The 11,042-nt window shown below is 42.8% G+C and overlaps 1 protein-coding gene across 1 annotated transcript; it reads left to right on the top strand.

Annotated features, from left to right (window-relative positions):
• The first annotated feature begins 2,964 nt into the window (after positions 1-2,964).
• On the top strand, positions 2,965-9,880 carry RBM15 (RNA binding motif protein 15). The gene is made up of 2 exons (XM_007949485.2): positions 2,965-5,827; positions 9,858-9,880. Exons 1-2 carry the CDS (start codon positions 2,965-2,967, stop codon positions 9,878-9,880), a joined length of 2,886 nt encoding a protein of 961 aa, XP_007947676.1.
• Positions 9,881-11,042: the final 1,162 nt, after the last annotated feature.

Raw genomic sequence — 11,042 nt, 5'->3', positions numbered from 1 at the left:
CTGCTAACCAGATGGCTGGTGGTTCAAACCCACCAGCCACTCCTTGGAAGGAAGGTTGGGCAATCTACTTCTGTAGAGATACCACCTCGGAAACCCAAGGAAGGGTCGCTATGAATCGGATCCCACTCGACGGTAGTGAGTTTGGTTTGGTTAGTCACTCTGGAGCCTGGTTTATCTTGATTGGCTATTGCACTGAATAAGGCAATCAGATGATGACTTAAGTTTCTCTTGTGTTGTATTAATTTAACCTTGAAACAGATTAAAACCTCTTAACTATGTAAAACATTTTTCTTTAAGCATTTTGTGCTTTTACAAATACTGCTTTTTCTATTTTTTAATCCACTAGAATTCAGATTTTTCTTTCTAAATACCATTTCCCACTAAAAGGAACCAGAATTTCTGTCTGGGGCAGGAAATGTACCAAATAAGCCTAGAACAAAATAAAGGATAAGAGGAAACTGGGAAGAAGTACAGATGAACAAGAGTGACATGATTTAATAATTATTGAGATTGAGTTTTGAGTACATGAGAGTTCTTTATATTATTCTATTTATGTACAGTTTTTAATTTTTCCACAAAAAGTTTTTTTTTTTTTTTTAAGGGAAGCTAAAAAGACTTGCTATTTTTCAAATTGAAAGAGTATGAGCGTGAGAAATACCAGATAAGAGTGTACCACGGAAAGGTAAATCTCCTTCCCACTCCAGACTTTCAGTCTCTCTCCTCAGAGGAATCCTGATAGCAATATTCCTGGTACCTGTCAAGGGATGTTCTATGAATGAATGCATAATGTATTGTGTGTGAATACTTTTAAAAAGACCACAATAGTAACATATTTGACTGCTACAGAAGGCTGGTGGTTCAAACCCACCAACCACTCCTCGGCAATCTACTTCCATAGTGATACTGCCTCCGAAACCCAAGGAGGGGTCACTATCAGTCAGATCCGACTCCAGGACAATGATACACTGTTTTATACCTTAAGCGATTTTTTGTAACTAGTTTTAATTCCTAGATACCTACATACTATATTACTGTGAATTTTTATACTTTACATATCCACTTAATCATGAATTTCAAGTTTCTTTGCTATAATCAAGACATTATATCAAATATATTTATATTATATATAACACATAGGTAATACAACAAAGGTATAATCTTTACCTTCCTCAAGATTATTTGGAAAGAGGAGAGGTAAGGTAGAGCTAAATGGGCTACAGTACCTAATCTCAAACTTTCAAGCGTAGGTTTCAGTTTTCAGGACATTATTGTTACCTTGAAAAATACTATGTTTAAAACAGGTTGCCTGGATCTTGAGATGTGGTTGAGGAGAGGATCAATGCAGGATTCCTCCTAACTTCTGGCTGGCAGAGACCTGGGAGGACTACAGAAAACCTCACCGCTATAAACTCAGCACTACCTCCCTTCACCGGACAATGGGCACTGGGAAAAAGGCTATACCTGTTCAAATCTCAATATACCAGCATCTGGCACAGGTGCCTTACTGCCTGGCACAACAAAGGTCAATGGAAAGAATAAAAGTTGACTTTTGTAGCGGATGTTTGTGAAAGGCAAAAAGATGTATTTAGAAAGGCAAGAAGGATTCTATTATAGAATAATCCGAGGTGCCAGGAGGCACAAGAAGTCACAGAAAAAAAGCATGATGTATCTGCACAGAGCGTCACTTTCACTCGATTATCTTACCAGGAAGTCATGAAAACAAGCATAGTTATACTACGGTACTATAGAGTACAAAATCCATCTGGACTTGCAGTGTAAAACAGGACGCCTAAAGACACGTCCGCGGTGGCCTGACAGTTCCGGCCACGCCTGTGGACCATGGGGCTGAGACCGTGGGTCACTCCTCTCAGTTACCCCGGGTATTTGACCGAATGAGGAGCGCCAAGAGCAGGGCTCTTCGCTGTGCTGCTCCTTAGGTGCAGGACCCGGAAAGCCCACGCCGATCAGAGCGCGGTCCGGGGCGACACTTTGTGAATTATAAACTTCGGGACCTGGCGGGATACTTGGAGCCCAGCAGCCGCGAGCGGCGCTTCGTCGCGCAACAGAGGGGCGGCAGTGAGGCGAGGGGCTTTTTCAGGCTCTTCACCTAGGGCCACGGGTCTTAAGATGGTGTCTGTCAGGCGCCGCGAAGTGGCTTCCTGAGGGATGCGGCTCTCACAGCCAGAGAGCCTGCCCAGTCCCTCATTCGGCACAGGTAGGACGATGAGGCACCCAGAAGTTTCCAGCTCAAAGAGCCATAACACCACCACGTACACCGCGGCACCGAACAAATATTTGAGGGTAGTAAGCCGAAAGCGCACGGAGTCGGGGCTGGCTCGTGGTCAACATCTCGCTGCATCAAAGTGACGTCTCATACCAAGCGCGGGTTCTGGGTTTTCACCTTCAGTCAGCCTCCTCAGTACAAGGAGCTACCCCTTTAAAGAGTGACGGACACTTATTTCAGCCTATCAACTTCCTCGTCAACATCCAATGAGATTTAAACTTCTCTCAGCCGCCGAAGGAGTTGGAAGAAGAGGGGCGAAAGAGGGAGCTCTCTCGCGAGATCGCTGTAAGCCTGCCTCTCTGAGGAAAAATCGTCCAAACTGATGGCCCAAATTCCCAAATAGTGCGTTAAAGAACAGGGTGACAGACCAATGAAAGGGATGAGGAGGTGGGATCGCTGCTTTCACCGCTGAAGAAGTACCGTTACAGGGCAGACTTTTTGTCCAATCAACGCCTCAAGACTTTGGGTCAGGTGACCATAGCGTGTGGAGGGCGGGGCTACGGCCTGGCGCGAGGAACCGTTAAGATAGACAACTAATGTAGCCAATGACATACTCTGACCAGGGCATTGAGCGCCCAATAACAGTGGTAGGGCGGGTGCCTTCCAGGAGCGCCGGGAGATGTAAAGACAGACAAGTTATTTTTCCAATGAGACTGCAGAAGAGAGGAGCTAATTGACCAATGAGGACAGCGGGGCGGGAGCCTTTGCCGCGGCGGAGTCCAAGATGGCGGCGTGCGGTTCCGCTGTGTGAAACGAGCGCGGGGCGGCGGGTTAATCAGCTCCGCGAAGACGACCTCCGACGACCCACAACAATGAAAGGAAAAGAGCGCTCGCCAGTCAAGGCGAAACGCTCTCGTGGTGGTGAGGACTCGACTTCCCGTGGGGAACGGAGCAAGAAGTTAGGTGGCTCTGGTGGCAGCAATGGGAGCAGCAGTGGAAAGACCGAGAGCGGCGGTGGGTCGCGGCGGAGTCTTCATTTGGACAAGTCTAGTAGTCGAGGTGGCAGCCGCGAATATGACGCTGGTGGGGGCAGCTCCAGTAGCCGTTTGCATAGTTATAGCTCTCCAAGCACCAAAAATTCCTCGGGCGGGGGCGAGTCGCGCAGTAGCTCCCGGGGTGGAGGCGGGGAGTCACGTTCCTCTGGGGCCGCCTCCTCAGCTCCTGGCGGCGGAGACGGCGGGGAATACAAGACACTGAAGATAAGCGAGTTGGGGTCCCAGCTGAGTGACGAAGCGGTGGAGGACGGACTGTTTCATGAGTTCAAACGCTTTGGTGATGTGAGTGTAAAAATTAGTCATCTCTCGGGTTCTGGCAGCGGGGACGAAAGGGTAGCCTTTGTGAACTTCCGGCGGCCAGAGGACGCGCGTGCGGCCAAGCATGCCAGAGGCCGCCTTGTGCTCTATGACCGGCCCTTGAAGATAGAGGCTGTGTATGTGAGCCGGCGCCGTAGCCGCTCCCCTTTAGACAAAGATTCTTATCCTCCATCAGCCAGCGTGGTTGGGTCCTCTGTAGGTGGTCACCGGCACCCGCCTGGAGGTGGTGGAGGCCAGAGATCACTTTCTCCTGGCGGTGCTGCCTTGGGATACAGAGACTACCGTTTGCAGCAGTTGGCGCTTGGCCGCCTGCCTCCTCCACCTCCGCCACCATTGCCCCGCGAGCTGGAGAGAGACCGAGACTATTCGTTTTATGAGAGAGTGCGCCCAGCATACAGTCTTGAGCCAAGGGTAGGAGCTGGAGCCGGTGCTGCTCCTTTCCGTGAAGTGGATGAGATTTCACCTGAGGATGATCAGCGAGCTAACCGGACGCTTTTCTTGGGCAATCTAGATATCACTGTGACAGAGAGTGATCTAAGAAGGGCTTTTGATCGATTTGGAGTCATCACAGAAGTAGACATCAAACGCCCTTCTCGTGGTCAAACCAGTACCTATGGCTTTCTCAAATTTGAGAATCTGGACATGTCTCACCGAGCCAAACTAGCAATGTCTGGCAAAATTATAATCCGGAATCCTATCAAAATTGGTTATGGTAAAGCTACACCCACTACCCGCCTCTGGGTAGGTGGTCTGGGACCTTGGGTGCCTCTTGCTGCCCTGGCACGTGAGTTTGACCGATTTGGCACCATACGCACAATAGACTACCGCAAAGGTGACAGTTGGGCATATATCCAATATGAAAGCCTAGATGCAGCTCATGCTGCCTGGACCCATATGCGGGGTTTCCCACTTGGTGGCCCAGATCGTCGCCTTAGAGTAGACTTTGCAGATACAGAACATCGTTACCAGCAGCAGTATCTGCAGCCTTTGCCTCTGACTCATTATGAACTGGTGACAGACGCTTTTGGACATCGGGCACCTGACCCTTTGAGGGGTGCTCGGGATAGGACACCACCTTTACTCTACAGAGATCGTGATAGGGACCTTTATCCTGACTCTGATTGGGTGCCACCCCCACCTCCAGTCCGAGAACGCAGCACTCGAACTGCAGCTGCTGCTGTGCCTGCTTATGAGCCACTAGATAACCTGGATCGCAGGCGGGATGGCTGGTCCTTGGATCGGGACAGAGGTGAGAGAGATCTTCCTAGCAGCAGAGACCAGCCTAGGAAGCGAAGGCTGCCTGAAGAGAGTGGGGGACGGCACATGGATAGGTCCCCTGAGAGTGACCGTCCACGAAAACGTCACTGTGCTCCTTCTCCTGACCGCAGTCCAGAATTGAGCAGTAGCCGAGATCGCTACAATAGTGACAATGATCGATCTTCCCGTCTTCTTCTCTTGGAAAAGCCCTCTCCAGTCAGAGACAGACGAGGTAGTTTGGAGAAGAACCAAGGTGACAAGCGAGACCGTAAAAACTCTGCATCAGCTGAACGAGATAGAAAGCACCGAACAGCAGCTCCCACTGAGGGAAAAAGCCCTCTGAAAAAAGAAGACCGATCTGATGGGAGTGCACCTAGCACCAGCACTGCTTCGTTGAAGCTCAAGTCCCCTTCCCAGAAACAGGATGGTGGGATAGCTCCTGCAGCAGCAGCCTCTCCCAAACTCTGTTTGGCCTGGCAGGGCATGCTTCTACTGAAGAATAGCAACTTTCCTTCCAACATGCATCTGTTGCAGGGTGACCTCCAAGTAGCTAGTAGTCTTCTTGTAGAGGGCACAACTGGAGGCAAAGTGGCCCAGCTCAAGATCACTCAGCGTCTCCGTTTGGACCAGCCCAAGTTGGATGAAGTAACTCGACGCATCAAAGTGGCAGGGCCCAATGGTTATGCCATTCTTCTGGCTGTGCCTGGAAGTTCTGACAGCCGGTCCTCCTCCTCGGCCACATCAGACACTGCCACCTCTACTCAGAGGCCACTTAGAAACCTTGTGTCCTATTTAAAGCAAAAGCAGGCCGCTGGGGTGATAAGCCTCCCTGTAGGGGGCAATAAAGACAAGGAGAACACCGGGGTTCTTCATGCCTTCCCACCCTGTGAGTTCTCCCAGCAGTTCCTGGATTCCCCTGCCAAGGCACTGGCCAAATCTGAAGAAGATTACCTGGTCATGATCATTGTCCGTGGTGCGTCCTAAAGTCCTTGTATAACTTGTATTAACTGCTTTGACATGGTTCCTGTTTTGTGATATGTGTAATGGGGTACAGCATCAGATGCAATTTTCTTTTTAATTGTTTAGTTACAGCTTTTTCTTTTTTATACTTTTATAAACCTCTTTAAAATAGAAGTCAGGATAGTTTAGCTATTACTTGAGAGGAAGGTGCCCTGCAGGTAGCAGGTGGACTTAAGAGTTCTTGTTGTTAAGGGTAAATTGTTTCCACTTTTTTCTTCAGTTTTTTTTTTTCTTTCTTTGTTAGTCTTGAACTTAAAAAAATCCTCAAAGTTACAAAATCAAAATTTTGATAAATCAGAATTTGGAGAAAAGGGCCCAGTGACTATAAAGATCATAATATATACATAAAAATGACTTGATTGGTGTGTAGGTAAATAATTCTTGTATCAGAAGTAAGACTAAATTTTGACTAGGGATTTCAAAAGTACAAGCTAGTAACTTGTATTTGAGTAATTCTTTTAAGATACGTGGTTTATTCCCAGTGAGTTTGCATTAACATTCATTTTTATTAACAGTTTTTGAGTTCTACTGTATCCCATATATGCACTTTTGGTTTGTAGCTTTTCTGCTCAGTGAAAATTGAGGGCTATGTTACAAACCATTTATGTCTTAGGCTTACACTAGTATGCAAGAAGTAAGTAGGTGCTTTTAAAATCAGAGTTCTTTGGTTAGTTACTGGTGTGTGGTGATTTTAATTTTTCAGAGGGAGGTGGTAGGTACAGTTCTAATTTAATTGTGCATATTTCAAAAACAAGTGTTCATCTAAGAGAGTTTTGGTTTTTGTATCCATTCAAATTTCTGGTTTCAATAATAGAAAGAAGAGTTGTCTGCAGGCTCTTAAAGGCATTTTTTTTTTTTCCCAGTGGGCATTAGTCAACCATATTTGGATTGCAGAATTTTTAAAGTCCTCATAAAATGCCTTTGACACACACTCTTTATTTTGCTATGTTTTTATTTTCATATTTAAACAGTAGTGGTGACACTACAATATTGAAAATGTTTTGAGTATCTGAAATTTCACTGGTATCCAGCCACAGAAAGTTGAAATGTCAGTGTAGGAAAACAGTTTTTCATTGCATTATTTCACCAAACACCTGGAAAACATACTGATACAAATTAATTTAATCACCCTCACAAATTATTTTTTAAAAAACAGGATTATTTTTTAAAAAAGAGGATTAAAAAACAGTTTACGGTTCTAAACAGGTGCTTTCGCTGCTTAAAAGTAATAATGGGTGGATTTTTGTTTTGTTTTGTTTTTTACCTAATCCCTCCAGCCCCAACCCTAGTTTCTCAGGTCATTAGTAAGTGTGTTTTCCCTCTCTACTCCCCCTAATTTAAATTCCGAGGACTTCAGTTAAGGCCCTTGATAGTTAATTATGACTAGAAACTTTAGGACCTTCGGGGTCATGGTCATGTTTCTATTCTGTGAAAGTGACTTCTTGAAAGCCTGGCAGAATCCAACTATTTTCTTTCTATTATCAAAGCTGATAGTTCTGAAATAGCACCAATAATAACCCAGGGAAATGTCATGTAATTTATTTTTTTTTTCCATTATGACAGGTGTCTAAAATGCATGTCAGCATGAAAGCTTCATCACTGCTGTGTCATCCTTTTTTGGTTTTCACTGTGCATTTGTAATTTTTTTTTTAAAGTTCGGAGGCGTTTGTGTTTTTGTTTTTAAACTGGAAAAACTAGCCATTTTGAGAGCAGGAGGGGACTCAGTTGTGAGCACACAGATCCTTGGTTGTGCCTTTGGGAAAATTCCTGTAATTCCACAATTCTGTTTTGATGCTATTGCTTTCAAAAAGTAATGCTTGGCATTGTAATATAGAATAGACACCTGTTCAGAGACTAATGCAAGTGTGGAGTCTGTGTCTATACAGGGTCAAAGTACAATTTGTGGCTGGATACATTTTTCCAGTTTAAATAATCTTACTAACCATTAACTTCTGAGTATCTTTTGACAACTTTTGATAAGATCAAATGATTTGGGGCTTTTGGAGCGTAAAGTCCACAATTCTAATTTTACTGTAATGCAAAATGTGTGTGGTTCCTCCCTTACCCCCCCTTTTTTAAAATTGAGGTGATGTGAAGGCTTATTGAAGAGTTCTGTGGTTTCTGTTCCATGTCAATTTGAACCCTTACTTGGCATCACTGCTTTTTTCAATCTTGGCAGTTTGTGCTTTGATGCTTTTGAAACAATGATTTCATGTCACTTTGAAAATACATGTATTATAAATAAGGAATTATGTTTAATTTGGTGCTTACCTACAGAGTGCCATCATCATTTGAATATTCATCATCAGTTGAATATTTGTGTTGCCCATCTGTTGTTCAGGTTTATAATAGTTGTAATCTGCCCATTTAAACCTTCAGAATTAGTTTGAAAGCAAAATTCCAAAACTGTCTGGTTCTAATGTTCATTAGCCAGAGTTTCATAATTCTTTGTAACAATCTCTCTCTCTTTCTCTCTTGTTTTAAATAATTGGTTTAGTGTAGGTGATCTTTCTACAGCTCAGTTCAAATGAATGGAAAGAAAATGTCTTCAGTATGTCATCTAATGGTTTATTAAGTATTAATGGTAAAAATATCAAGTTAAAGAAGGCTTTTAGATCACAACTTTTAAAGTTTATGAAAAATTAAGTATTCGTTCAGCTCCTAACCAATAATTGTACTTAATCCTTTGATATTTTGTTGTTGATAGTAATTTGAATTCCTATGAAGAATTTTTCACACAAAAGTTTAAATTCCTATTTTAAGATGCTTACTTTGACTCTCAACCAAGAGTAGAAAAGTTTTCCTTTTAAGGACTACATCTTAAATTGTCTATCCTCTGGCTATCATATTTTGAAGGTAGTATACTCTGCCCTTCATAACTCACTTAAGACCGAGGTACAGTTAATAATAAGGTGTTTGATTGTTACTTTCAGAGTCAGACATTGTTTAGGTTTATTTTAAGACTTCTTTATGAGCACATTTTCACTGACTGCTCTATTTTTTGTGTGTATGAATTGAAAATTTTAAATCCACTTTCTTTAGACAGTGAAGTTACTTATGCAGGCACAACTTCAACTATAGTTTGGGTCCATACAGGAACCATTTACCAAAAACTCTGTGATGATGTAGGGAATCCTCTTGAGAGAAGGCTTTAATGACCTTTTAAGTAAAAAAAATATTTTGGAGGGAACTTCTGGAAATTTTTTTCTGTCTCTACCACAGGTTTTGGTTTTGAGATAGGAGTTAGGTATGAGAACCAGAAGTAGAATTTACCCTCTTAACATTCTGGTTGTAGTGATAATCCCTAAAGGAAGAAAATTACAGGTAACCACAGTGAACTACGAAGTTTAATGAAGAGTTTTATATGTGTGATTTAAATATACTTGAAAAGTAAAAGTCCTGAAGTGTTCTGGCTGTTTAGGAGTTGTTTGTGTGAGTATTTTCTTAAAATTAACAGCTGCTGTCTTTGGTAACATAGTTGAAGGTGGATTTTTAGATGGCTTTGTGTCTTGACCCTTTTATACAAGAGGGAGTAATCTGTATTGCTCCATGTAAATTACAAAGTTAAAACAGGAGATAAAAGTTTGACTGGAATCCACCTTTTCATAGTTTCACTTTTAAGTTATGTTTGGAATATATTCATAGAACCAGTTGATTATAAACTCATTTCTTTTTCTGAATTTTATAAAACATGTTTTATTTAGTTACTTGAGTATAAATGATATTTTCAGTCCTATAATCCTCATTAATTGCAGCCTTTAAAGAAACCCACCCTATTGTTTTACTTGTTATGTGTCTATTCATACAGTAAATTCATTTCAAGGTTTGTGCCAGTGGGTATTATTGGTGCTTTTTGAAGTCAAGTGGACTATACAGGAAGGTCTTGTTAATGTTATGTTAATCTATAATGGCATAGGGGAAATATATATTTTTTTAATATTGTGAACATTTGTACTGAATAACCTTTTTTTCCCCCCTGCAAGCAAAACTGGTGAACAGCGGATGAAGATACGGAATTCAAAGCTCTAATGGACCTTTTTTGAAGAGAAGTTGTGGCTTATGTGGAGTTTACATGGGCCTCTTGATGGAAGACAGCTAATCTGTTTAGTATTTGTGCATTTTACTAAAATGACAGCTTAAAGTTGTGTATCTGCTATTGTGATGCCAATGCCGGTGTTTTAAGTGGAAAAAAATGACCTCTTTGCTTTGTGCTGTGTACACAAGATTTCTGGAAAAGTAAAGAAAAACCCTTTTTATGGCTCACACAGCTTAAAAGTAGCTGTCACTCAAACGTGCGCTCACAGTTGAGCTGCTTTTGTTTTATTCTAAATAAATTGTTTCTTTTGAGGAAAATGTTTTTCTGCCTGGAAGTGAATTGACGGCAAACCTTTGACCCCTTTGTTTGCAGCTGAGGGGGTACTTGCTGCTGCTCAGATCTTGTATGTCTTGAGCAAGAAGCAGGGAGACCATCAATTTCATTTTGACTATCACGGTGTGTCAATTCTGAAGGATCACTAGTGTTACTGTGATCCCCTTTGTTTGCAGTGAAGGGGATCATTTGCTTCTCGGTCCTCAACTTGATGAGGAAATGGTGCTGTTTGCTGGCATGCAAGAAGCCGGGGCAAGCACCCTAAGCCTCACCACAGTGCACAAGTCGGGGGCTTTGCTGGTTTGAAGAGCCGGAGTTGCTGAAATTTAAGTTTTGATTTATTTTGTTCACCCATCACGTTTGGCTTTAGTTTCATTTTTAATTTGAAGAAAAGTTTGAAATTGCTTTATCTTGCACTTAACATTTGCACCAAATTGCCAAAAAGAAAGAGAAATGCTCCGTTTCCTTTTTAAATGTTAATGATGATGTTAATAAAGCCTTTCCTGACACATTTGAGGAGCTCCTTCATCTCCAGGGGCTTCTTACCAGAGTTATGCAGTGATGGGTTTAGTTCTGAATGGATGAAGAGTTCCTGAGAGCTAGCGTTTGTAATTAGAACCGTTACTTGGTATCTGTGCCTTATTTGACCTGTGATTCCACATGCCTTGGATGTGCATGCACCGTGACGGTTTCATAGGTACGAACGCACACTCAGGCCCTGTCACCTCGGTTGGTAGTACAGATTGTGAGGAAAAAAATGGAGGCATCCTTAAGGAGGAAAAAGTATTTGCCTTTAGTT

This window comes from Orycteropus afer, unplaced genomic scaffold, assembly GCF_000298275.1.
Source record: "Orycteropus afer afer isolate SDZICR_OR568_19922 unplaced genomic scaffold, OryAfe1.0 scaffold00010, whole genome shotgun sequence".
NCBI classification, from domain to species: domain Eukaryota; kingdom Metazoa; phylum Chordata; class Mammalia; order Tubulidentata; family Orycteropodidae; genus Orycteropus; species Orycteropus afer.
Note: the sequence above shows the minus strand (reverse complement) of the source record. Positions and strands in the feature narration are given on the sequence as shown.